The 27,924-nt window shown below is 45.1% G+C and overlaps 1 protein-coding gene across 2 annotated transcripts; it reads left to right on the forward strand.

The window, feature by feature from the left end:
* Positions 1-202: 202 nt before the first annotated feature.
* Positions 203-27,656, forward strand: FKBP1A (FKBP prolyl isomerase 1A). 2 transcript variants are annotated; one of them, XM_019972166.2, is made up of 5 exons: positions 203-386; positions 472-519; positions 20,182-20,294; positions 24,379-24,543; positions 26,572-27,656. In XM_019972166.2, exons 1-4 carry the CDS (start codon positions 350-352, stop codon positions 24,505-24,507), a joined length of 327 nt encoding a protein of 108 aa, XP_019827725.1. In that variant the 5' UTR covers positions 203-349; the 3' UTR covers positions 24,508-24,543; positions 26,572-27,656. The 2 variants fall into 2 exon arrangements, with proteins under 2 accessions (XP_019827725.1, XP_070657520.1); XM_070801419.1 differs by lacking the exon at positions 472-519 and having other exon boundaries at positions 212-386.
* Positions 27,657-27,924: the final 268 nt, after the last annotated feature.

Here is a 27,924-nt window from a genome sequence, read left to right on the forward strand (position 1 = left end):
CATACGCGGAAACTGAATTAGTGATGCCTGCCCCGCTGGTAGCACGGAGAAAGGAAGGGTGGGGGAAGCAGCCCGGCCCCTCTGAAAGGCAGCATCCGGAGGCCTCGGGGCTTCCGGGTTTCCGGTTTTCCCTGCCCCCCTCCCCCTACTGCCCCGCGGCCGGGGCTCCGGGGACGTGCGCGCCGTGTGGGGCGCGCACGCAGGGCGGGGCGTGCGGGGGCGCGCGCGTGCGCAGCCGTAGCGCGGAGGGTCGAGGCAGAGCCGCGGAATCGCCGCGAGATCCGGTCTCGGTCCACGCTGCCCGTCGCGCAGCCAGTCGGCCAACCCAGCGTCCGCCGCTACCGCAGCCATGGGAGTGCAGGTGGAGACCATCTCTCCCGGAGACGGTGAGTAGGCGCGCGCCGGGTGGCCCCGGGGTGCCCCGGCCACCGCGCGCATCCGTTCACCTCGCGCGTCTGTCTGTCTCTTCAGGGCGCACCTTCCCGAAGCGTGGCCAGACCTGCGTGGTGCACTACACGGGTGAGTGGCAGGACCGGGGTAGGGGGCGGCTCGGGGGTCGGGGGGCAGCCGGCGCGGCCTGGGGGCAAAGGCCTGGGGCGTGGCGGCGGCAGGCCCGCGTGGCCCGAGGCCGAGGCCTGGATGGTGGCAGCGCCCCCGAGGGGGCAGCGTCGGACCTGCCGAACCTCGGGCGGTCCGAGCCGGCGCGCGGGCCGGACTTTATTCCGCACTTCGAAAGCGGTTCTGTGTCAGAGATGCTGTCGTTCTGCCCACAGCGCGGATGGGGAAACTGAGGCGTGGGGCGGCCAAGTCACTCGTCCAAGGTCACAAGCTCAGGATGGGCAGAGCTCTGGCCAAGGACCATCAGAGAGGATTTATAGCATTTCTGTGCCCAGTTTACACCCTATTCGCGCTTCCGCCCCACCCTTCGATGGAGATAAGAGGGGCGAGGTAATTACTAGTCCGTGGGAACTCGGCCCCGCGCTGCGGGTGGAGAGACATCCCACTTTCTAAGTTTTTGCTCTGGCCCAGCCTGGCCTTGGCGAAGTTAGATCTGCAACGTCCTTTTCCTTTTCTTAGTTTTGAGCCACTTTATAAATCCGAGCCTCAGTAGCGGTGATGACCCGGGTTGACATAACATGTAGTTTAGCCCCCCAGTATTGCTAAGAGTAGAGACTTATCCCCTTTCAAAAGATAAGGAAACTGAGGCCCAGTTAGGAAAACAGATAGTATAATAAGCCAAAGGAAGTATTAAGATTCTCAGCCAGAATTTTAACATGACAGTCATATTCCTTGAGACCATTTTTTACTCTATGCCCTTACAAGGTTCTCCTGGGTTGTACTTGGTAGGGAGGGGAGGGGGGAGGCTGAGCAGGCGGAGACTTAGCTGTAGTGAGTGCTGGTGATTGGTGTAGCCACAGTTGTTAATATGAACAACCTTCCCTCCCCTTCCTCCTTCCCTTTTTCCTCCTTCCCACCCTTTCCTCTGTTCTCCTCCTTCCTCTGTATCTCTCCGCTCCCCCACCCCCTCAAGTAGGCTGTAGGCAGTTCTGAACCTGCTGCTCGGGGATGAGCTCTCGCCTTCTCTCTCAGATCATGGTGGGGGGGGCGGGGGGAGCCCTCTGTTGAGGGAAATGACTTTTCTTTGGGAAGGGAAAAAGGCAGCTAACATTCCCCCCTCTGGTGCCCTTTTATTTCTCTGGGTTTTTTATTCCTCTGGCCCTTCTCCCTGTGTAGAAAAGGGGGTGAGGGTGTAGGGAGTTAGGGATAGAACTTTTAAAAAGGCTACCATAGGAGGAAGTATTGAAACCTATCTTGGTAGGTAACTATCTCATACCTACAAAAGAAACTGTAAAGTGGTTTTGATGTTTTAAACGGTTGACTTTGTAGACCGTGGTCAGCACCTGAGCCCTGGAGGTCTAGTGGAAGAGAACATGTCAGTTTGGTTGATTTTGATCTGTGAGATGAGAAGAGTAACCATTGCCTTTTACAGTGCTGGGTGAGTGGGCAGTTGATTCAGTTCCCACAGCCAACTGAGGCAGGGACTCAGAAGTGAGTTGACTTCTCTGAGTTGACTTCTCCCCTCTCCTCTCAGTTTCTAAGTAGTCACATTAGGTTAATTGGCTCCACCTGTGCCATTCCCAAGTCTGTGCCCCTTGTCCTTGGCTCACCCATCTTCTGGGGCTGATAGCAGGACTGGACACCAGCATGTGGGCAGAACGAAGTTTCACTGTGCCTCTTATGAAGTGTCCCCACGCCGCACGTCTGGAGCCTTTTCCTAAGAGAACAGATGGCTGTGGGACCCAGAACACCATCGGGGCTCCCAGTGCCTCTTCTCCAAGTCTCTGTTTTCCTTGAGGGTGGCACCCACCCACACATTCCCAGAACAGCGGTGCGACCCTGGCATGCATTAGGACAAAAGCTTTCTTTTTTATTTCAGTTTTGATAAGCCCTACAAAGACACCCTGGTGAGAAGCCAGCTCTGCCTCATGCTCACAGAATAGGCTGTTCTTGGGCAGGCTTCTTTGTTCCTGTGGGTTTTTGCCATCAACCTCCCAGGAAGAACCTGTTTGAGACCTGTGGGGGCGTGAGAGGAATGGGGAAGCGCGTTGAGATTTCATCTGTAGCAGTTGAGTGACTTAAAAGCCACTTGGAACAGAATCCATCTTGAAGGAACATGGTGAAGAGTATCATACAAATCTGAGGGTCCTCAAATGCAAGAGAACCTCTCCTCACTGAACCTTGAGGAGGAGAAATTCTCATGATCCTCCTAGTTTTCATCTTGTTTTTCTCTACCCACCTCTCAGTAGTCTCCTGTTAGGGCTGTTTCTCTGCTTCTCCCAAGTCATGGATGGTGGACATCCCTGTGTGCCCACCTCCCACCCCTGCCCCCTGTTTCTCTGTTTTCTTTTGCATAGCTAGCTCAGACTGCTTGGCTGTGTGGCTCCAGTGGTTACAGTTCCTAGGACGGAGAATCTGATTGACCCAGGTTCAGGTCAGGTGGATTCTCTAGATCCAGTCTGCTCTGGCCAGGTAACTGCTGCTGCTGATTTGGGAGCAGCTTTAAAGGATAAGCTGGAAATAAGGAAGCCAAAATCTTCTCTCGGTCACCAGGGATATGATTAGCACAGGCTGACTTTGACCACATGGATGTTCCAAATGCTTCTGGTGGCTGCCAGTTGTATCCTGGATGCCACTCTCCAGGCTCCTTCTGGTAATTTCCACAGCTTCTAGCAGAGCACAGCATGAGCACGGCCTCAAAGAAAGGCCTGTACCACATCTACGTGATGTCAGAAGGGAAGGTGAAAACTGTACTGTCTTTAGCCAAGCCCCTCCTAGTAGCATGACAGGCAGGCATTGAGGTGAGAGGGAGGAAGTGGAAAGATAACCTGCCAAATAGGTGCCTGGAGGATCAAGTGGATCCTCATGGCTCCCTCCTTGCCTCCAGTAGCTTTATGAACTTTATTATTGAGCTTGTCCTGACACACTGCTAGGCTTATGTCCCTTTTACTCACATCAGCAGGCCACGTGCCTGCCATTGTTAGAGCAACCTCAAGTGGATTGAGGAATTCTTTTTTTATAGTTGACATCTTGTCTTTGGGATCAGGTTTAACTTGTCTGTAGCCTGACTTCTGACTGAGAAAAACCAAGGATCCCTTGGCTTCATCACTGCAGGAGGTCCACTTGAAGGGACACTGCAGCTCCCCTCCCCACCTGCTGCTTTTCTTTAGCCTCTGTCTCTCCTCTCCTCCCTGCTTTATTCCACCCCCTCCCCTGCTGGGTGTTTCTTGGCTGGTGATCAGATGTCTGGAGGAAGGCTCACCCCCAGCGGTGACTGCTCAGATGGCTTCCCCCATGTGTGCGGGCTTCAGGCAGACCGACTGTAACTGTTTGGGCAGGGCCACAGCAGGACCCTTTTCCTTCCTACAGCAGATAATTATTGAGCAACAGAAACCAGCCAGGCACTGGGGACACAGCCAGTGAACTAAACAAAGGCCTGGTCTGGAGGGGAAGAGACTAGCAGCATGAAGGTATGACACATCAGGTGGTGAGAAGCTCTGTGGAGAGAGGTTAAAGCAGAGTGAGGGCCTGGGAAGGGGGTTTACAGCTTTTAGTGAGGGTGGTTGGAAAAAACTTCTTATAAAAGGACACTTAATTATTTGCCCAAAGGAAGTTGGGAGTGACTGATGTGGCTGTCAAGGAGAAGAGTCTTCCAGGCAGAGAGAGGAGCTAGCACAGAAGCCCGGAGGCTGGAGCATGACTTGGTATATTAGCTGGAGTGGATTGTGTGAGGGAGAAGGTAGTAGATGAGGTAATGGTGGGGCTTGCTTTCTGAGATGGGAGTCATGAGCTGATCTGGATTTGAACAGAATCGCCTCCCTTCTAGCTACTGTGTGGACACTGGAGTGTTGGTGGCATTGTGGAAACAGGGCCCTCGTTGTATCCTGGGTGTTCAAAGCGTACCAAGGGCAGGTGTGCAGAAGTGGTACCACGTGGACAGTGATCCCCAAAGAAGATGTGGGTCCTTCACTGGGTTCAGATTTTAGCTTGGGCACATGATCCACTTTTCTCAGCCTCCGTATGCCATCTATTAAAAATGGGAGAAGCAATGCCTGCTGTGAGGAGTTGCCGGGGGCAGTGCATCTGGGAGGGGCAGCAGCAGCAGTGATGCTGTCACTGCACACTGTGTCACGAAAGGCCCCTGTGTCCCCAGCGCTCCGTGTTTTACCACCCCTCAGTTTAGGGTTGGCAGAGTTGCTTAGGCCGAGACCCTTCCATTTCACAGATGAGGAAATAGGTAATTATACAAAAGATGACTCTGAGTGAAGGTTCATCTTAAAACAGCCCTCCACATTGCCTGCAGAATATTTTGGCTAAGAAAACTACAGCTGTTCTCTTTAATTTGAGACCAGAGGAGTTTTCGTATTTGTTATTGATGCTTGGTGGGTGTAAGACGGTCAGGGTTGGGCTGCACCAGCTCACTAGTGTGTGCAAGTTAAAGTGTCAGTCCTTTTACCTTCAAGTTTCCATAACATAATTGGATTTTAACATTTTGCAAATGGACCTTGCTATGGAAATGATATTTTCCTTCCTCTGAGATTGTGATTACCAAAATATCGAATCACATGGATGCCAGTTTCTTCTTCCACAGGTGAGAGCAGAAGGCTCACTTGTCTTAAATGAACTAAAGACCACATAGAATTCTGGTATCTATGTGCAACTGTTATTTGTAAAGTTGTCAGGATTAGAGAAAAATCAAAATAGAACAGTAATTACCCACGTGCCCACCACCTAGATTCCCTGATGGTTGACATTTTGTCATGTTTGCCAATTCTGTCTACTTCCAGGTGTATGTAGATAGATATAATCAATGTTTAGTTTTTAGCTGAGCCATTAGAAGCTGCTGACATGATCAGATCAGATCAGATGCTCAGTCGTGTCTGACTCTTTGTGACCCCATGAATCACAGCACACCAGGCCTCCCTGTCCATCACCAACTCCTGGAGTTCACTCAGACTCACGTCCATCGAGTCAGTGATGCCATCCAGCCATCTCATCCTCTGTTGTCCCCTTCTCCTCCTGCCCCCAATCCCTCCCAGCATCAGAGTCTTTTCCAACGAGTCAGCTCTTCACATGAGGTGGCCAAAGTACTGGAGTTTCAGCTTCAGCATCATTCCTTCCAAAGAAATCCCAGGGCTGATCTCCTTCAGAATGGACTGGTTGGATCTCCTTGGAGTCCAAGGGACTCTCAAGAGTCTTCTCCAACACCACAGTTCAAAAGCATCAATTCTTCGGCGCTCAGCCTTCTTCACAGTCCAACTCTCACATCCATACATGACCACAGGAAAAACCATAGCCTTGACTAGACGAACCTTTGTTGGCAAAGTAATATCTCTGCTTTTGAATATGCTATCTAGGTTGGTCATAAGTTTCCTTCCAAGGAGTAAGCATCTTTTAATTTCATGGCTGCAGTCTCCATCTGCAGTGATTTTGGAGCCCAGAAAAATAGTCTGACACTGTTTCCACTGTTTCCCCATCTATTTCCCATGAAGTGGTGGGACCGGATGCCATGATCTTCGTTTTCTGAATGTTGAGCTTTAAGCCAACTTTTTGACTCTCCTCTTTCAGTTTCATCGAGAGGCTTTTGAGTTCCTCTTCACTTTCTGCCATAAGGGTGGTGTCATCTGCATATCTGAGGTTATTGATATTTTTCCCAGCAATCTTGATTCCAGCTTGTGTTTCTTCCAGTCCAGCGTTTCTCATGATGTACTCTGCATATAAGTTAAATAAGCAGGGTGACAGTATACAGCCTTGACGAACTCCTTTTCCTATTTGGAACCAGTCTGTTGTTCCATGTCCAGTTCTAACTGTTGCTTCCTGACCTGCATACAGATTTCTCAAGAGGCAGATCAGGTGGTCTGGTATTCCCATCTCTTTCAGAGTTTTCCGTAGTTTATTGTGATCCACACAGTCAAAGGCTTTGGCATAGTCAATAAAGCAGGAATAGATGCTTTTCTGGAACTCTCTTGCTTTTTCCATGATCCAGCGGATGTTGGCAATTTGATCTCTGGTTTCTCTGCCTTTTCTAAAACCCGCTTGAACATCAGGAAGTTCACAGTTCACATATTGCTGAAGCCTGGCTTGGAGAATTTTGAGCATTACTTTACTAGCGTGTGAGATGAGTGCAATTGTGTGGTAGTTTGAGCATTCTTTGGCATTGCCTTTCTTTGGGATTGGAATGAAAACGGACCTTTTCCAGTCCTGTGGCCACTGCTGAGTTTTCCAAATTTGCTGGCATATTGAGTGCAGCACTTTCACAGCATCATCTTTCAGGATTTGGAACAGCTCAACTGGAATTCCATCACCTCCACTAGCTTTGTTCGTAGTGATGCTTTGTAAGGCCCACTTGAGTTCACATTGCAGGATGTCTGGCTCTAGGTCAGTGATCACATCATCGTGATTATCTGGGTCATGAAGATCTTTTTTGTACAGTTCTTCTGTGTATTCTTGCCATCTCTTCTTAATATCTTCTGCTTCTGTTAGGTCCATACCATTTCTGTCCTTTATCGAGCCCATCTTTGCATGAAATGTTCCTTTGGTATCTCTGATTTTCTTGAAGATATCCTTAGTCTGTCCCACTCTGTTGTTTTCCTCTATTTCTTTGCATTGATCGCTGAAGAAGGCTTTCTTATCTCTTCTTGCTATTCTTTGGAACTCTGCATTCAGATGTTTATATCTTTCCTTTTCTCCTTTGCTTTTCGCTTCTCTTCTTTTCACAGCTATTTGTAAGACCTCCCCAGACAGCCATTTTGCTTTTTTGCATTTCTTTTCTAAGGGAATGGTCTTGATCCCTGTCTCTTGTACAATGTCACGAACCTCATTCCATAGTTCATCAGGCACTCTATCAGATCTAGGCCCTTAAATCTATTTCTCACTTCCACTGTATAATTATAAGGGATTTGATTTAGGTCATACCTGAATGGTCTAGTGGTTTTCCCTACTTTCTTCAGTTTAAGTCTGAATTTGGCAATAAGGAGTTCATGGTCTGAGCCACAGTCAGCTCCTGGTCTTGTTTTTGCTGACTGTATAGAGCTTCTCCATCTTTGGCTACAAAGAATATAATCAATCTGATTTCGTTGTTGACCATCTGGTGATGTCCATGTATAGAGTATTCTCTTGTGTTGTTGGAAGAGGGTGTTTGTTATGACCAGTGCTGACATGATACTTTTCTCTAAGTACTTGAGCATGCTGTAAGAATGAGAGTATTCTCCCTATTCTAATTCTGGTCACCTCTGAGAAAATTTTAAATGGTTCAGTAGTATCTAAAGCCAAATGCGTATTGAAACTACCCCAGTTGTCTTCAAAGTGTTTTTCAGTAGCTTAAAAAAAAAAAGAGTTCAGTTGGAGATTATGTCTGTAGTAAACATCCAGAAGAGTCTTCATATCTCACTGCTTTTCCAAAGAGAGCACTTATTGTTATAGAATACCCCCACGTCTATCTCATTGTTTTTTCCTGATTGTTGTATAACTCCTTCCACTATCTTGATTTCCTTTAAACTAGGAGTTGAAATGTCTAAACAGTTTCTGGCTAAAACATTTTAGTGTGAAGACTTCTAACATGATGCTGTGTACTTCATACTTGGCGTACCATGGGGAACATCACTATTTGTGATGCTAAATTGATCTTTTTTCTGATTATGCATTTTACCCTTTGAATTAACGGGGCCATTGTCAAAGTGCTCGGACATTGTGCATGTGCCCTGCTCCTCACCAGCCTTTCACCTGCTGTTTTTTATCTCAGTTGATGATTCTTACCTGAAAAAACTGTTTCATTGGCATTTAATTTACAAAATGGTAATTAAAAACTTTTTTTTCATATCTTCCACATTTATTAACTGCTCTTCTATTACACAGGGTAAAGCTGAATTCTTTTGCTTTAATTATCAATTTTAAGGTCAGGAATTGGTTTTATAGTCATCCTCCATGATGACAAGTGACTCTCCCCATCTATTTATTTATTTATCTGTAGTGTATTTGGGACTCATATTTTACTCAGGGCCTTAAAATCATTGTTATTCATTATTCTTTTTGATAACTCTTGTCCCAGATTTGGCCAGTAGGAGCCCCTTCAGGGGGCCTTCCTGGCTGGGTCAGCAGTAAAGAATCTGCCTGCAGTGCAGAAGACACAGGAGACGCGAGTTCCATCCCTGGGTCAGGAAGATCCCCTGGAGGAGTGCATGGCAACCCACTTCAGTATTCGTGTCACAAAAATCCCATGAACGGCAGGCTGTAGCCCTTAGGGTCACAAAGGGTTGGACACGACTGAAGTGACTGAGAGTACATGCATGCAGCCCCTGCATTTTTGACATGCTTCCACTGTTTTTAATCATTTCCTTGGTTTCACTGTTCTGTTCCTTGCCTTAGTCACCTCTCTCCAAAGAACTCTGGTTCCTTGCAATGGGTCTCAGACTTTTTTTATTGACAGCTTCATTGGATATAATTTATACAATAAAATTTTTAACTTGAACATGTTTGGTGGTTTAAAACTGATTTTTGTAAAGTTTCTGATTAGAATACCCCCGCGTCTGTCTCATTTTCTCCTGGTTTTGTGTAGCTCCTTCCATTACCTTGATTTTCTATGAAATAGGAGTTGAAATGTTATAGATACAGTTCATTGTGTCTATAAACTAAGGCTCATTTGTCTGCCTTGGGATTTTCTCTAAAAACGGTATTGTCATCTACAGTTTCCCATGGAAAAGGCCGGAGGTGTTTTGAACAACTTAGGCATGTATTCCCTTGGGCCCCTTTAACTTTGGCCTGATAAATTCTAGCAGTACAAAGAGCAGGAGGAGGAAAGGGAAAGAAAAGGGGGGATAATCTGCACCTGGCTGCTGCTGTCTCTGTTCTCTTTGCCTTTCCTTTTCCCTTCCCAGGAGCTCAGGCCACCCTGGCCTGCATTCAGTTCCCCAAACATACCAACCTTTCCCCCCAGGAAGGCCTCTGGCCTGCCACACTGCCTCCACTTCTCACCAGGGCAGGCTCCTCTTGCAGCTTAAATGACACACCCTCGGTGGGCTCCTCTGACCCTTGGCTAAAGTGACACTTGAGATGTGTGCACACACTTAGGCCTCTATCTCTAACAAGGTGCCCATCAGGCAGTGTGTAGTTACATCTGCTCTTTCCCCAGGAGACTGCAGGCTCCAGGAAGTCAGCCCCACAGGGCTGGTGGTCTCCAGGGTCTTTCTCCTTTGGTGCTTGGCATGGAGTAGGTACTCAGTGACTGTTTCAAGTGGTCACTTAGGACCTGGTATTAGACTTCAGCTGGAGTGTGGAAAGTCTGCATTCCTGTTCTGATTGGTATCATACTTCTGTTAGGTCTTCTGCCCACTTTTTGATTGGGTTGTTTGTTTTTCTGATATTGAGCTGTATGAGCTCTTATATATTTTGGAGATTAATCCTGGCGTTTATCCCAGGGATGCAGAGATTCTTCATTATGCACAAATCAATCAATGTGATACACCAGATTAACAAAATTGAAAAATAAAAACCATGTGATCATCTCAGTAGATGCAGAGAAAGCTTTCAACAGAATTCCAACATTTATTTATGATAAAAACTCCAGAAAATCAGCATAGAAGGAACATACCTCAACATAATAAAGGCCATAATGACAAACCCATAGCAAACATTATTCAGTGGTAAGAAACTGAAAGCATTTCCTCTAAGATCAGGAATAAGACAAGGGTGCCCACTCTCACCATTATTATTCAGTATAGTTTTGAAAGTCCTTGCCATGGCATTCAGAGAAGAAACAAGGAATCCAGATTGGAAAAGAAAAAGTAAAACTCACTATGTGCAGATGATGTGATACTATACATAGAAAACCCTAAAAATGCCACCAAAAAACCACTAGAGCTAATCACTGAATTTAGTAAAGTTGTATGATATAAAATTAATACACAGAAATCCCTTACTTTTGTATATAGTAACAATGAAAAATCAGAGAAATGAAGGAAACAATCCCACTCACCATTGCAAATAAATGAATAAAATACCTAGGAATAAACCTACCTAAAGAGACAACAGACATGTATGCAGAAGACTGTAAGACACTGATGAAAGAAATCAAAGATTACAAACAGATGGAGAGATATGTCATGTTCTTGGATTGAAAGAATCAATATTGTCAAAATGACCACACAGAGCAATCTACACATTCAGTGCAGGCCCTATCAAATTACCAATTGTATTTTTCACAGAACTATAAAAAAAAATTCACAGTTTGTATGGAAACACAGAATACCCTGAATAACCAAAAGCAATCTTGAGAAAGAAAAGTGGAACTAGAGGGATCAACCTTCCTGATTTCAGACTATACTACAAAACTACAGTTGTCAAGACAGCATTGTATTTGCACAAAAACAGAAATGTAGACCAGTGGAACAAGATAGGAAGCCTGGGGATAAATCCCCACACCTGTGGGCACCTTATTTTTGACAAAGGAGGCAAAAATATACAATAAGGAAAAGACAGCCTCTTCAAGGAGTGGTGCTGGGAAAACTGGACAGCTACATGTTAGAGAATGAAATTAGAACACTTCCTAACACCATACACAAAAATAAACTCAAAATGGGTTAAAGACCTAAATGTAAGACCAGAAACTATATAAAACTCTTAGAGGAAAACATAGGCAAAACACTCTGACATAAATCACAGCAAGATCCTCTATGACCCACCTCCTAGAGTAATGGAAATTTTTAAAAAATGGACCTAATTAAACTTAAAAGCTTTTGCACAATGAAGGAAACTAAGCAAGGTGAAAAGATAGCTGTCAGAATGGGAGAAAATAGCAAATGAAGCAACTGACAAAGGATTAATCTCTAAAATACACAAGTAGTTCAGGCAACTCAATACCAGGAAGACAAAACACCACTATCAAAAAGTGGGCAGAAGGCCTAAACAGACAGTTCTGCAAAGAAGACATACAGATGGCTGATAAACGCATGAAAAGATGCTCAACATTGCTCATCATTAGAGAAATGCAAATCAAAACTACAGTGAGGTATCATCTCATACCTGTCAGAACGGCCATCATCGAAAAGTCTGCGAACAATAAATAAAGAGAGGATGTGGAGAAAAGGGAACCCTCTTGCACTGTGAAGAAAGCTGAGTGCCGAAGAATTGATGCTTTTGAACTGTGGTGTTGGAGAAGACTCTTGAGACTCCCTTGGACTGCAAGGAGATCCAACCAGTCCATTCTGAAGGAGATGAGCCCTGGGATTTCTTTGGAAGGAATGATGCTGAAGCTGAAACTCCAATACTTTGGCCACCTTGTGCAAAGAGTTGACTCATTGGAAAAGACTCTGATGCTGGGAGGATTGGGGGCAGGAGGAGAAGGGGACGACAGAGGATGAGATGGCTGGATGGTATCACTGACTCGATGGACATGAGTTTGAGTGAACTCCGGAAGTTGGTGATGGACAGGGAGGCCTGGTGTGCTGTGATTCATGGGGTCGCAAAGAGTCGGACACTGACTGACCAACTGAATTGAACTGAACTTGCACTGTTGGTGGGAATGTAAATTGATACTAGCTATTATAGAGAACAGTATGCAGATTCCTTAAAAAACTAACTGGTATTAAGTTAAAAGTAGAAATTCTTTCTCCCTCTCCCAACTGTAAGTAGCAAGAACTTTATATAGTTTTGAAAGCTTGGGGTTTGGGATACTCTGTTTTGTTATTGTTTGGTTTAGGTTTTTGTTGTTGTTGGTTGGTTGGTTGGTGTTCTAAAACTTTCCATATTTGGGGCCCTGCAAAATGTTTCCTGTGAAAACCACCTGCAAAGATGCACCAGCTAATGAAAATCACATTGTGAATCATGAGCTTTAACTACAACATGTGGTGAGGCTGTAGATTCATGCCTTCCTCAGTCATCTTCCCTTACCCAGTAGAGGGTATCTGGGAACTCTGCCTTCCACGAAGCAGAGTGCGCTAGAAGTGGCTTCTTTTCTGTTAAGTGAAATGATAACCCAGGGGTTCTCCAGACTCTCCAAATGCTAGCCTTGGGTCCTTCTTCTTTTTTTTTTTTTAAGATTTTTTATTTTCTTTTTAATGTATTATTTATGTATTTTTATGTTTTGGCTGTGTGCCATGCCAGATCTTTGCTGACCAGGGATTGAACCCAGGCCCTTGGCAGCGAGAGTCAGATCCTTAACCACTGGACCACCAGGGAATTCCCTGGTCTTGGGTCGTAACCACTGCTTCTGTGACAGGGGCCTTTGCATAGCAGCTGCTGGCCAGGTCTGCCTCTGCTGGTTCCTTTTGAGCAAGAAAGAGCCCTCCATAACAGGCAGCAGAAAGCCAAGCTGTGGGCGGGATCCTGCCAGGAGAGGATCTGGAGACTTCCCCACTATCGTGTATACGCTTGCTCTCTTTTTTAAAGACCTCCTGCTCCCTCTCCAGGGATCTGAGTTTGATTCTCCCCCAAAGAACAGCTGAAACAGTTTGGGAGTAGACCCAGGTGAAGGTGACGTCAACTGCATTGCAGCCAGAGGCCGATTTAACAGTCCCTCAGGCAGCCATAGCTTTTGCTCCTTTCGTGGCCTTGTGCTTTTAACTGGAGAGCCCGGAGTTTGCCGAGGAATTTAAAGGTGCCGAATGTAAAAAACTGCCATTCTGGGATTACCCCTCAGAATCTTTTTATCACATAGGGAAGAGGTCCAAAGCCTTGTGGTTGTCCTGCTAGTTCCTTAAAATTGTGCAAATGAAGCAGATCCTAAAGTGCTCATGAGTGCCAGGGGTTGAGCTGAGTGCCTCAGGGACGTAGAACTCTTTTGAGTCCAGGTCTGATCTCGAGCCATGTTCAGTTGGGAAAGACGAGAACTAATTCTTGACATCAAGAGTACGTAGCTATCCTAGACAGTTTCTGGATCATGAGGTATAGATTTGTGTGTAATCAGAAATGGAATCAGTCAGTTCTTTAAATAGAAGGCCATGCTGGTGATCCAGGTTTTTGCTAAGAATGGCCTTCGGAGCTTAAAGAGTATCAGCTGTCGTGTCTGCACTGTAACCTCAGTTGCCTTCTCTCAGCTGAGAAGTGTTTTCTCTAGGAAATTACAGCACTAACTTGGCAGGTGGCTTCACTGTTCAAGGGCTCCCGGTTCTGGCACAGAGATGTCCAGAACTAAAATGGGAGCAGCTGCTGAGGCTAACTTGCCTGCTTCACCTGCTCCTTCCCAAACAGAGGAAGCACCTGCCATCCACTGCCTGGTTGAGTGTAGGAAGCAAGCATGTAGCATTTTAGTAAATCTCACTTTTTTCCCTTTCTCCTGTTTTTTAAAATAACAGTTTTATAGAGGTGTAATGGACATCCAGTAAATAAGCTATTCATATTTAATGTGTACAGTTTCATAAGTTTTGATATGTTTCTTTGTTACTCTTTGAAACCTCCCTCCTCTTCCCATCCCTGACAACCACTGATAGTCAGCATAGGTTAGTGTGCCTTTTCTAAAGTTTTATAGAAGTGGAATCATACCATGTGTACTGTTTTGCCTGGCTTTCACTCAGCATAATTATTTTGAGGTTATGTTGTTCCACGAGTCAATAGTTCGTTCCTTTTTATGGCTGAATAATTTTCTATCATATGGATATATTTAATTATCTGTTTACCAGATGGCAGTTGTTTGGATTGTTCCAGTTATTGGTTATTATAAGTAGGTCTGCTATGAGCATTTGTGTATATGAATATTTTTATATAGCCAAAACCACCATTTCTCTTGGATAAATATCTAGGAGTAGAATGACCGGGTCAAATGGGAGGTGTATGTTTAAACTGCCAGCTGTTTTCCAAAGTGGCTGTTCTGTTTTATAGTCCCACCAGCAGCATGTGGGGATTCCAGTTTCTCTGTATCCCTGCCAGTACATAATATAATAATAATAGTATGGACCTAACAGAAGCAGAAGATATTAAGAAGAGATGGCAAGAATACACAGAAGAACTGTACAAAAAAGATCTTCATGACCCAGATAATCACGATGGTGTGATCACTGACCTAGAGCCAGACATCCTGCAATGTGAACTCAAGTGGGCCTTACAAAGCATCACTACGAACAAAGCTAGTGGAGGTGATGGAATTCCAGTTGAGCTGTTCCAAATCCTGAAAGATGATGCTGTGAAAGTGCTGCACTCAATATGCCAGCAAATTTGGAAAACTCAGCAGTGGCCGCAGGACTGGAAAAGGTCCGTTTTCATTCCAATCCCAAAGAAAGGCAATGCCAAAGAATGCTCAAACTACCGCACAATTGCACTCATCTCACATGCTAGTAAAGTAATGCTCAAAATTCTCCAAGCCAGGCTTCAGCAATATGTGAACTGTGAACTTCCTGATGTTCAAGCGGGTTTTAGAAAAGGCAGAGAAACCAGAGATCAAATTGCCAACATCCGCTGGATCATGGAAAAAGCAAGAGAGTTCCAGAAAAGCATCTATTTCTGCTTTATTGACTACACCAAAGCCTTTGACTGTGTGGATCGCAATAAACTACGGAAAATTCTGAAAGAGATGGGAATACCAGACCACCTGATCTGCCTCTTGAGAAATCTGTATGCAGGTCAGGAAGCAACAGTTAGAACTGGACATGGAACAACAGACTGGTTCCAAATAGGAAAAGGAGTTCGTCAAGGCTGTATACTGTCACCCTGCTTATTTAACTTATATGCAGAGTACATCATGAGAAACGCTGGACTGGAAGAAACACAAGCTGGAATCAAGATTGCCAGGAGAAATATCAATAACCTCAGATATGCAGATGACACCACCCTTATGGCAGAAAGTGGAGAGTGAAAAAGTTGGCTTAAAGCTCAACATTCAGAAAACGAAGATCATGGCATCCGGTCCTTCCACTTCATGGGAAATAGATGGGAAAACAGTGGAAACAGTGTCAGACTTTATTTTTCTGGGCTCCAAAATCACTACAGTTGGTGACTGCAGTCATGAAATTAAAAGACGCTTACTCCTTGGAAGGAAAGTTATGACCAACCTAGATAGCATATTGAAAAGCAGAGACATTACTTTGCCAACAAAGGTTCGTCTAGTCAAGGCTATGGTTTTTCCTGTGGTCATGTATGGATGTGAGAGTTGGACTGTGAAGAAGGCTGAGCGCCGAAGAATTGATGCTTTTGAACTGTGGTGTTGGAGAAGACTCTTGAGAGTCCCTTGGACTCCAAGGAGATCCAACCAGTCCATTCTGAAGATCAGCCCCGGGATTTCTTTGGAAGGAATGATGCTGAAGCTGAAACTCCAGTACTTTGGCCACCTCGTGAGAAGAGTTGACTCATTGGAAAAGACTCTGATGCTGGGAGGGATTGGGGGCAGGAGGAGAAGGGGACGACAGAGGATGAGATGGCTAGATGGCATCACTGACTCGATGGACGTGAGTCTGAGTGAACTCTGGGAGTTGGTGATGGACAGGGAGGCCTGGCGTGCTGTGATTCATGGGGTCGCAAAGAGTCAGACACGACTGAGCGACTGATCTGATTATATTATATTATAAAAATATAATAATATGATAATGAGTCTTTTTAGTTTTATACATTCTAATCGATAGTAGTCATATCTCCTAGTGGTTTTAATTTGCGTTTTTTAATGATGACAGTGTTGAATATATTTTCATGTACTTATTTGCCATTTTTTATCCTTTTCAATGAAGAATGGATTCATATCTTTTGCCCTTTTTTAATTGTTTTTTTGCTGAGTTTTTTGAGGGTTCTTTTCGTATTCTGGACATAAGTCCTTTATGAGAGATATGTCCCGTAAAGATTTCTCCCAGTCTGTGGCTTGACTTTTCATTCTCTTAAAAGTATTCTTTAAAAGTGCAGAAGTTTTCATTTTTGATGAAGTTCATTTTGTCCTTTTATGGAGTGTGCTTTTTCACCTCATATCTAAGAAATTTTTGCACGACTCACAGTCAAAGGTTATTTTCTTATGAGTTCATCTATAAATTGTATAGGTTTAGTGTTCTTTTAGAGCCGATTTTTAGTTGACATTTGATTATGATGTGAAGTATAGGTCCAGGCTTTTACTTTTTGCCTGTGGGTGTCCATCCAGTTCTTCTAAGCCCAGCATATTTTTCATTTCAGGCATTACGGTTTTCACCTCTGGAAGTTTGACTTCAATCTTATAGTTGTCCTCTGCTCAGTCTAACATCTGTGTCACTTCTGGATTGGTTTCAGTTTATTGATTAGTTGCATGTAGGTCATACTTTCCTGCATCTTTGCATGCTTGGTAATCTTGGGATTGTTCATTGAAGAAGGCCATCTTGTCTCTCCTTGGTATTCTCTGGAACTCTGCATTCAGTTGGGTATACCTTTCCCTTTCTCCCTTGCTTTTTGCTTTTCTTCTTTCCTCAGCACTTTCTGAAGCCGCCATAGACAACCACTTCAGTCCGATCACATCATGGCAAATAGAAGGGAAAAAGGTGGAAGCAGTGACAGATTTCCTCTTCCTGGGTTCAGATGGTGGCTGCAGCTGTGAAATTAGAAGACGATTGCTTCTTGGAAGAGCTATGACCACCTGAATAGTGTGTTAAAAGGCACAGACATTGCTTTGCCGACAGAGGTTTTGTATAGTCAAGGCTATACAGTAGCCTTGATGATCTTTTCAGTAGTTGTGTGTAGATGCGAGAGTTGGGCCATAAAGAAGGCTGAGCGCCGAAGAATTGATGCTTTTGAATTGGGCTGTTGGAGAAGACTCTTGAGAGTCGCTTGGACAGCAAGGAGATCAAACCAGTCAATCCTAAAGGAAATCAACCCTGAATATTCATTGGAAGGACTGATGCTGAAGCTCCAATCCTTTGGCTACCTGATGCGATGAGCTGACTCACTAGAAAAGACTTTGCCTGATGCTGGGAAAGATTGAAGGCAGAAGGAAAAGAGAACGACAGAGGATGAGATGGTTGGATGGCATCATTGATTTAATGGACATGAACTTGGGCAAACTCCAGGAGATTGTGATGGACAGGGAGGCCTGGCGTGCCGCAGTCCATGGGGTTGCAAAGAGTTGGACATGACTTGGCAACCGAACAACAACCATCTTTAGATGCTAGACATTGTGAATTTTACCTTTTGGGGTGCTGGATATTTTATTCCTAAAAATCTTCTTGAGTTTCTTATGGGTAAACACTTGAGTTACTTGGAAACAGTTTGATCCTCTGCGGTCTTGCTTTTATGATATGTTAGGTGGCTCCTCCAAAGCAGTGCTCAGGCGGGGGCTGATTACTCCTCACTGCTGAGGCGAGATCTTCCCAGAGATCCTATGCTGTGCCTCATGAACCATGACATTTTTCAGTTCAGCTAGTGGGGACCAGTACTGATCCCAGTCCTGTGTAGGCTCTGAGCACTGTTCCTTGTAAACCTTTTGGATGGGTTCTTTTCCAGGCTGTGAGTGGTGTCCTCAGGCCACATGCATTGATTAGTACTGTGGTGGGTACTTATGGGGGACTCTGTAGATCTGGGGATCTTCCTTTACGCTCTTCCCCTCCCTGGTGTGTGTTCAATAGACTCTGTTCTGTTTTCTTCCCTCGGAAGCTCCCGAGGATATAAGCCGGGTGGGGGAGGACGTCATAGCTCTCACCTTGTTAATTTTATTTCTCAGGGATCACAGGCTTTAATTGCGAAGTCCAGTGTCTTCACTGTTGTAACTGTAGTCTGGCCTCTTTTTGGTTTCATTCAGTTTCTTTTTTTTTTTCCTGTGGTTGGTTTGTCTGGTGTCTTTTTGTTTCAGTTTTTGGTAGAAGGGTAAATCTGATCCCTTTCCTCCATCTTGGCCAAAACTGTTAATACCTGTTTTGATATCATAGTTTCTCTTATATTCTGCATTCAATACTGACAAACCTAATTCCCACTCGAGAAAGCATCATATGCACATTCATTCCTGCTTCTTAATGGACATTGCTTCCTCTTTTGCATAACCTCCTTCAGCATCCTGCAAATTATAGCCTTGGAGTTGATTTCCTCATTTGTTAAAAGCAGTCTCTGGCAGATGGATGGAAAGGCTCCTGAAAAAGAAAGGATTCTGAGATGCCTAGCTTCTTGTTGCCTGCTCTCACCCTTGATGCTGAGTTCATTTGGGGTGGGGTCAGTGTGTGAAGAGCTTGAAATGGACTAGAGGGAACATCTATGGTGAGTATTATGGAGAGTGGAGATCTAGTTTTCTCCCAGTTTGTCATTTATAGAAAACTATTTATCATTTCTTTGATCAGATAGTGATTGTGTTCTGGTAAAGAGATGAGCTACATGTACACCCGAACTTGTTAGTTCTAGGGTGCCAGTTCCTAGCTTTACAGTGACTTAACCGGGGTGAATCTCCATCTTTGTGTCTCCCTTTGTCTTCAGCTCCCAGTTTCAGGCAGTATCATCACCCACTCTGCCCTAGGACATCTGTCCCTTCTCCTCCTCTGTTAGGACAGTAGTTCCTGTCCCCACGACTCCCCATTTTCCTATTTTGTCAAAATACAGAAAGTCTGGTGACTGTGATAAAGCTGGCAATTGATCTCTGCTTCCCCATTCCACCTACCAGTGTTGACACTGTTTTTTAGGTTGGAATTTCCCTCCACCTCTGAAAACATACAACAGAATTCTGTGTTTCGCTGAGTCCTTAGAGGGTTGCTTAGAACCATAGTGGTTGCCCTCCCTCCACCTCCAGTGAAATCAGTATTGTGTTAGTTATATGTCAACAATGGGCTGGACCCTTCCAGTCTGGGATGAAGATGTGTTTTCAAGACCTCAGTGACAGCTATCACAATTGGCTGACACTGGCTTCTGGAGAAACCAATGTGATGGTCTTTTGTGAACAAGGAGTTGCAGGTATCTATTGGTCTTTTGTCATGACACTCATCCCCTGGCATTTCCATCTCTGAAATGCCCTCTTTTAGTGCAAGTTTCCCGTATGGGTTGTCTGGCTTATGAGAAACTGGAATGGTAGAATGAAAATGGTTTTTGGATTTATAGCCTAGCTTTAATGCCTTACCACATCACTTCACTTCTCTCTGCCTCAGTTACTTCTTCTGTGAAGTGGGGACAGGAATCCTTTGCTGTGGGGATGATTGAAAAAGTTCATGTGTGGAAAGTACCTTGCCCAGTCTCTGACTCAGATTAGAAGCGCTGCCCACAGTTGAACCAGAGCTTTAGACAGTTTATCAGTGAAAGGTTTTTGGTATCTTTTCCAATGCTCCTTCTCCAATACCAGCTGGTATCCTACAGTTCAGTTACGTTCTGACACTACCCACTTTCTGTAAAAGATGATGGGTGAATTCAGGGAGGAATATGGCTTGCACATAGACTGACTGTGAACTGTGTGCTTAAAGGGCCCACAGTTGCTCTCAGTCTGGGAGGAAATCCAGAGTGCTGGGAATTCCTGCCAGGAGTGTGTCTGCTTCCCCATTCTCCAGAACAAGGTAGACAGCCTGCCTCTGGTATCAACTTACTGCTTTGAGTTGGGGAAGAGCCTTCACTAGCCTGGAATAGAGGGACTACCTCAGCTCCTCAGAGGCCCACTGAGGACACAGGAAATCCTAGGACACCACCAGGTCTTCCAGTGCTGGCCTCTAGGACAGGCACTCTCCTGCTGGCTCTCACTTCCCTCATGTCATTCCTCCTCGTTACTCATGTTACAACTGCCCTTTTCCACAGGGATGCTTGAAGATGGAAAGAAATTCGATTCCTCCCGGGACAGAAACAAGCCCTTTAAGTTTGTGCTGGGCAAGCAGGAGGTGATCCGAGGCTGGGAAGAAGGGGTTGCCCAGGTATGCTCTCTTTTTTGTTTTTTTTTTTTAGTGTCTACTTCTTAAATAATGTTTATGAGTAGGAAAAATTTCATTGCTAGCTCCCTCACCCAAATAGCTCCTTTTATTAATGTTTTTGTAGAATTTCTGTAAATGCCCCCCACCCCTTCTTTTAGACAGACAGACAGACAGACAGACACACACACACACACACACACACACACACACACACACACTGTTGTGCTCTTTTCTTTTGCACTATACCAGGACATAGAAGAAAGCTGTCCTCATAGAGCTTCATAGTGTAGGCAGATCTTGGAAGTATTGCAGGCTTGTTTTCAGGCCACCACAATAAAGCAAATCTTGCAGTAAAGTGAGTCACATGAATTTTTTGGTTTCCCAGTACATATTAAAATTATGTTTACACTATAGTTTATTAAGTGTGCAATAGCATTATGCCTAAAAAATAATGGACAGGTGATCCTTGAGCAGAGCAGCGTAGGGACACCAAACCCCACCTTCCTGCCCCCTGAACAGTTAAAAATCCACACATAACTTTCACAGCCGGTCCTCTGTGCCTGAAGTTCCTCATCCAAGGACTCAGCCAACCATGGATCATGTGGTGTTCAGTGTTAAAAAACACTGACATGTAAGTTGACCCATGCAATTCAAACCTGTGTTGTTCAAGGATCAAATGTATGTGCCTTAATTAAAAAAATACTTTATTGCTAAAAAATGCTAACTAACATCTGAGCCTTTACCGAGTCATAATCTTTTTGTGGTAGCAAATCAAAGACCGCATATTGCTATACAAATGTAGTGATGAAAAGGTTCAAAATACTGCGTGAATTACCAAAATGTGACACACACACACATGAGGTGAGCAAATGCTGAGGGAAAAGCCACAGGTAAGCTTATTCCACCCAGGATCGCCACAAACCTTCAGTTTGTGACAAACACAGTGTCTGAGAAGCACAGTAAAACGAGTTTATGTCTGTATCCCTCAGGTGGGTGTACTACAGTTTATTTGACCAGGACTCTCTTGATGGCCATTTGGGTCTTTCCCAGTATTTCAGTATTATAAACAACACTGCAGTGATTAATCTTGAATGGACTTTATTTTACATTTGTGCAGGGGTTCCCACAGGCAGATTCTTGGAAGTAGACCGAGTGGTTCAGTAGCTCTGTGCACTGGATTTTGACATATTGCCATGTTGCCATCTGTAGGGATTACACTGAATTGCCACCAGTGGGCTATGAAGGTGCCTGCTTCTCCCAGCCCTTCCAGCCCAGTGTTGTTAAAAACTTTTGGCTTCAGGACACAATGAGTGAAAAACATTATCTTGGTATGGTTTTAATTTGTATTTGTCTTATTATTGACCATGTTGTGTCAGACCACTTCTGAGAGGTCAGGCTCACGGAGAAAGTAATTTTGTTTGTCTTAAGTCTATTTCTTCACTTCTCCCCTCCCCATTTGTGTAAACAGCTTTTGTTCTGCCAACTCTGTGAAATTCCCAGTAGACAATAAGGGACCCAGGGTTGCCAAATTTCAGTTGGATTTTATCCTTGTGCCGAGCCCAGGAATTTGTTCTTGGCACTGACCAGGTAAAGGGATGTTTATTGTGGCCTACAACCCAGGGAGCTTTATAATCAGGCTCTGCCATGGTGGATAATTAGTCTATTTCCTCTTACCAAAGAGAAGTGGAGATATAACCAATGTGGATAGAGGGATTTCTGTTTTTCTGTTTTTTCAGAATACACTTTACGTCCTCTATAAAATGTCACTGATTGATCTCCAAATAAACTGCTTAAACTTGCAGAAACTGCCTTTCTTAGGTGTCTAGATTTTTGTTCCTTCCTGGCTGGGAGTCGGCAATAGAAAACGGAGAGGATCTTTGTGGCTTACTTCCTTTTGGAAACCTCTCCAACTGTACCTTTCTGTCCTGTCTCCCACCCCAGACGTCTGGTAGGCTCTTGGGTCTGTAGCTCACCCCCCATCTCCCATGCCAGCCATTGTCCACTCCATGGCTCATCTTCTGTGGCTGTTCCAGCACTGGAACAATCATTGTGTTGTGTGTCCCAGGAGCCGTCGCTGCTACTGAGCTAGTGTTATCAGCCTACTTCCCATCCCAGACTGGTAAGGCCTAATGAAGTGTTAGGGAGATCCCTAGTCTCCCCCTGCAGCCAGGCTGCTTTGAGTCAGTCACAGTGCTGTTGCTTGGGGGAAGTCTGGGTGGTCTGAGACCTGCATAGAGCATGAACTCCTCCATATAATATTTCTTTAGGACATACATTAAAGGCGCAGGAAGAAGGGTTGTCTTTTGCCCCTTTTCCTGTTCTTTTGATATTGTTCCAGTTTTCTGTGCTTATAGGTCTTCAGTCCTGGCACATATACTATTTTGGCAACTTGCTTTTTTCATCTAACCATGTATCTTGGACATCTTTCCATGTTAGTATAGTTAAGGCCACTGTTTTCTTTCTAGAGGCTAAGAAGAATGGTACAGCTGTACTGTGAAACCACGCCCCTTGCAGTGGGCATTTGAGTTGCTAGCAGATTCTGGAAGTGGAATTGCTGGGTAAAAGGATATCATTGCTTTGAATTTTATTAGATTAAGCCATATGCTTTCAACTGTCCTTACCGCTTTGGTCCAACATGTCCCAGTTTCTCAAGGGCGCTGTAGGAAAGAAGCCTGTAGCTTTCTCTTCAGTCACCATCACTTGGACTGAGTCAGAGAGCCAGGAGTGCACACATGGAGAGGTATGGGTATAGTTGGAGAGGCGTCTGAAGGAAAGGAAGCCACAAAGATCCTCTCTGTTTTGTACTGCCAACTTTTAGCCAGACAGGAACAAAAATCCAGACACCTGGGAAAGGCAGTTTCTGAAAGTTAAGCTGTTTGCTGCTGCTGCTAAGTCGCTTCAGTTGTGTCCGACTCTGTGCGACCCCACAGACGGCAGCCCACCAGGCTCCCCCGTCCCTGGGATTCTCCAGGCAAGAACACTGGAGTGGGTTGCCATTTCCTTCTCCAATGCATGAAGGTGAAAAGTGAAAGTGAAGTCGCTCAGTCGTGCCCAACTCTTCATGACCTCATGGACTGCAGCTTACCAGGCTCCTCTGTCAATGGGATTTTCCAGGCAAGAGTACTAAAGTGGGTTGCCATTGCCTTCTCTGGTTAAGCCATTTATTTGGAGGTAAATCAGTGATCTTTTACAAAGGATGTAGAGTAAAGTATATTCTGAAAAAGAGACAGAAATCCCTCTATCCACACTGGTTAATCTCCAGTTCTATTTGGTGAGAGGAAATAGATATGGAGACTTAAAAGAGATAAGTAAAGAGTGGGGATAAAGCAGAGAACCTGCTCACTGTTCGGAAAATAGACATTTTGTATTTGATGAGAAAATGAAAAAGCTACAAATACATTTTAAAAAGTGAAAATTTTCCTGCCATCCTCTGCTCTCCCCATAGAAAAGTGCTGGTATTATTTGTGTTCTTCCAAAAATGTTTTCATGTTTATACAGATAGGTGCAACTATGTATAAATACTTTTCTTTTTTGTATAATTGGTAGCATGCTATTTTCATACAATTGGTAGATGCTACTTGGTACCCCCAGAAAATCTTATTGCTTGTTTTACTTTTTCTACATTTCTGAGTATAAATATAGAGATTGCAGAAAAGTAGCCTGCCTTAAATATGACTTTCTGTATGTTTTCTTCTAAAGTAAAGTTTTGTTCAAAGCGCTCCTTTTGCAGTAGTATAGATGCTTCTAGTGACGGGCCACTGAAGGGCTTAGGTGGTGACATGTCTATAGTGTTGGCTGCCCAGAGTTGGATTAGTGGGGCCAGGACAGAAGGATTGAGAGCCTGGCGATTCTGGGAGTCAGGAGGGATTTTTATCAGTTATCGGGTCCTTGGAGCCAGATGGAGGGCTCATCCAGCCTGTCTGCCTGCCTCCACGTCCTCACAGAGGGTGCCCGGTGCCCAGGCAGCCATGCAGTCACCAGAATCACACCATCCTGGCCAAGGAGCACCCAGTAAACAGCTCTGCTTCTTAAGGGAACAGTTGGGGAGCACATCCAGCACTGCCATTCTTCCTTGCTCTTTTCACAGATGAGTGTGGGTCAGAGAGCCAAGCTGACTATCTCCCCAGACTATGCCTATGGTGCCACTGGCCACCCAGGCATCATCCCACCAAATGCCACTCTCATCTTTGACGTGGAACTTCTAAAACTGGAATGACAGGAGTGGCCTCCTCCCTGAGCTCCCCATTCTTGGGTAAGGAACTTAATGCTAAAGAACCTTCCTTTAACTACCTTTGCTCCTCCTGAGTCATGCCCAGTGCTTGATGGGCATCAGAAAGAACCTTGGTGCCTCGGGATGTTTTCCTTTATATTCTTCCTCCGTCAGCCATACTTTCAGTTCTGTTACAAGTTTATACCTTGGAAAGGGACGGCATGTGCTCTTGAAAGAACTCAGGGGGACAGGGCAGCTGATGGTAGCTGTTTAAGTGAAGTATTTTTATATGTAGCTTACAAACTAAAACTGAGTTGGGAACTGGAAATATAGATCAAATTTTTAGTGCCAGCATTTCAGTTCTCTAGAAATAAGATTGGTGATGACTTTGTTTGCCCTGCTGAGTTTGTGCAGCTCCTTCATTCATACATCCTCTCACTGCCTGTTAGAAAGGTATGAATGGGACATTACCACCTGGGCCACTTGCCCCAGGGAGCAAGCCCAGGACACGCAGGACAGTAGGCCAGCTTGTTACAGTGGGTTTAAAGATGAGGCCCAGATGCTTATGAAGTATGAAGGATGTTCTCAGACAGTCCTGGAGAGGATCTTAGGGACCTGAGTGAGCCTTTCTGTCCAACAAGTGAGGAGGCCGAGGCCAAGAGAAAGAGAAAGAGGCCTTACTCAAGGTCACATCCAGACAGAGACAGTAATGGACAGAACCCTTTCCTGCTTCCCCTTCCTGGACTTGTTTTCCTTCCTCTTCCCTTATTTCTAGGTAAGCCAACTCAATATTCTAATAACATTACTTTTCATATGAGTATTAGAATCATAAAACATGTGAACGCTGACATCTTTCCACATGACCTCATGCATGTTAAGTCACTTCATTCATGTCCAGCTCTGCGACCCTATGGACCAAAGCCCGCTAAGCTCCTCTGCCCAGGGGATTCTGTAGACAAGAATATGGAGTGGGTTGCCGTGCCTTCCTCCTCCATGTGACCCCAGATCTCTGCATTTGCTCCCCTCCTGCTTCTGGAACCAGAAGGCCATAGCCAGGGGTTGGGTGACAGTGATTCTATTTGAAAACAGTAGTAGGTGGCTGCCAGCGTTATGGAATACTTTGTCTTGAGGTAGAGGAGCCTTTTTTTTTTTTTTTAAGCTATTTCCTCTCAGTGGTTTGATCCCTAAACACCTGGGTCATCCATGCCTGGTCAGGTTTGAGGACTCTGGCTTTTTCACTTGTCATTCCTTCCGGGGGAAACCCTGACACTTGATAGAGCCTCTCTCTGCCCAGAGAGCTGCACCATTAGTCCCTGCCCTAGAAGGCTGAGTCCTTTGAACATAAATGTACCAAAGGGAGCCCTGGAGTAATCCTGATTTGGGAACAGGCTTTCTGTAAATCTGGAAGGACAGGAAAGGGAAGGAGGGGAGAGAGGGCTGAATGGCTATGATTCACCCTGGCCTCAGCCTCCCCCCAACACTGCCAAAGAACAGTTCAGAGCTTCTTGCAAAGGTCTTGAGGGAAAGCTCAAGACCAGACCCAAAAAGTCAGGTTCGAGTGAGTGAATGAAAACTAGATATTTTCTCAATCCGTTTGACACAAGGAAAAACTGGCTTAGGGCTGTGCGTGTTAAAGTCTGTGGGAAGCTTTAAGACTCTTGATGCCCAGGCTACCCCAAGACCAGTTAACTGCTGTCACTAGATGTGAGGTCTAAGCCTTCAGGTTTTTTTTAAAGCCCCCAGATATGCAGCCAGGTTGGAGACCCATTGATAATGGGGATCTGAATTGTCAGCCATATTGGTGGGCTCTGTCCCTCCTGCTGTCCTCAGCAACATAGATGTAACCTTAGGTTTAAAAAGCACCACTAAGGTGTGCAGGAAGAGGCTGCTCACCTGGGAACCTAGCCCGAGCACAGTGGGTCCTTCCCAACTGGAGCAGAGGGGTGAGGACAGATCAGACCTCACAGCTGTTGGGGAAGGGACATGGTATGGCAACAGCCTTGTGGTGGTCCCTTCCCCACACAGAAAGCTTTGAGCTGCTGGGACTTACGGATTTTCTGTCCCCAACAGATGTGCCACAGAAGGATCTGGCGCCTCCAGACGCACACAGCGAGTCCGTATGGAGCTTTTCCTGATGTTCCACTACACTGTTTGTATAAACATCTTCCCAGACTGAATGTGTTCTGCCACCGGCTTTGCTCTTCCCCTTTCTCCTCGTATGTGTGTTGACCTGAACTATATGCCATAAACCTCAAATTACTCAGTTTGTTTTTGTTTTGGGGTGAAGATTGAGTTTCAGTCCTTTGGATCTAGGTTTCCAATTAAGTATTAGTCAAGTATTAACAGCACAAGTAATGGGTTAACTTTAGACTAGGAATTGGTGTTGGGGTGGGGGGTGCAAGAATCTTTATTTTATTTTATTTTTTTGGATAAAAGTTTTATCTATTATATATTAAACGTTCTTGCTGCTGTGCTGCAAAGCCATAGCAGATTTGAGGCGCTTTTGAGGGCCGAATTATTCTCCAAGTTGAGAGATGTCCTCGGGTTGAATTGAAAGCCCTACCCAAAACTGCAGTGGGAAGGGGGAGAGCCTTTGCCTCCACTGCCCCACCCTCACCCTCCTCGTAGACCCTCTGCCTTTTGAAAGCAGATCATTTTCACTGAGATGTTGGACATTGCAGATGTCTGTTCCCCAGGCCAGCAGGGACCTCTGAAACCTTCATGGCCTGGCCTTTTTTTTTTCATCCTGTGGTTTTTCTAATGGATATCCAGGATTTTTGTAATCGCATAGCTATCCAAGCTCTACTTCCTAAATTTTAAGAACTTTAATCGAAAGTTAAATTGAAGGTGCTGTTTGTAGACACTTAACACCCATGAAAGCCCAGCCATCATGACAAATCCTTGAGTGTTGTCTTAAGAAAATGATGCTGGTCATCACAGCTTCAGCATCTCCTGTTTTTTGATGCTCAGCTCCCCCTGCTGATCTCAGAGTTTCCTGGCTTCTCCTTGCCCCCTCTCACCCCTTTGCTGTACTGTGTAGTGATTTGGTGAGAGAAACTGCTGCCTACTCCCCCAGCCTACCCCTACTCCCTGCACTACACATGAGTTTCAAGTTTTATTATTGCAATAAAAGTGCTTTATGCTGGCTTTTCTCAGCTCTGTGTGATGGTGGTTACTTTGAGGCACCTTCCCCTGCCCTTTTGTGGAGAGAATGGGGTTGGGGGTATGACGGTGGGGCTGTAGTGTCGGAGGCTGTGTCTTAGCAGAGCTGCAGCAGGAACATCCTGCCCCAGTGGTCTTTGGCGGGGGTGGGAGGGAGTGGGCCGTAGACTTGCATCTTCACCATGGAGTGAACTATGTGGAGATGAGGCTGAGATGGTCAGGGACTCTCCTCCTTGCCCATCATCAGAAGTTCATTAAAAG

Source organism: Bos indicus, chromosome 13 (assembly GCF_029378745.1).
Source record: "Bos indicus isolate NIAB-ARS_2022 breed Sahiwal x Tharparkar chromosome 13, NIAB-ARS_B.indTharparkar_mat_pri_1.0, whole genome shotgun sequence".
NCBI classification, from domain to species: Eukaryota; Metazoa; Chordata; class Mammalia; order Artiodactyla; family Bovidae; genus Bos; species Bos indicus.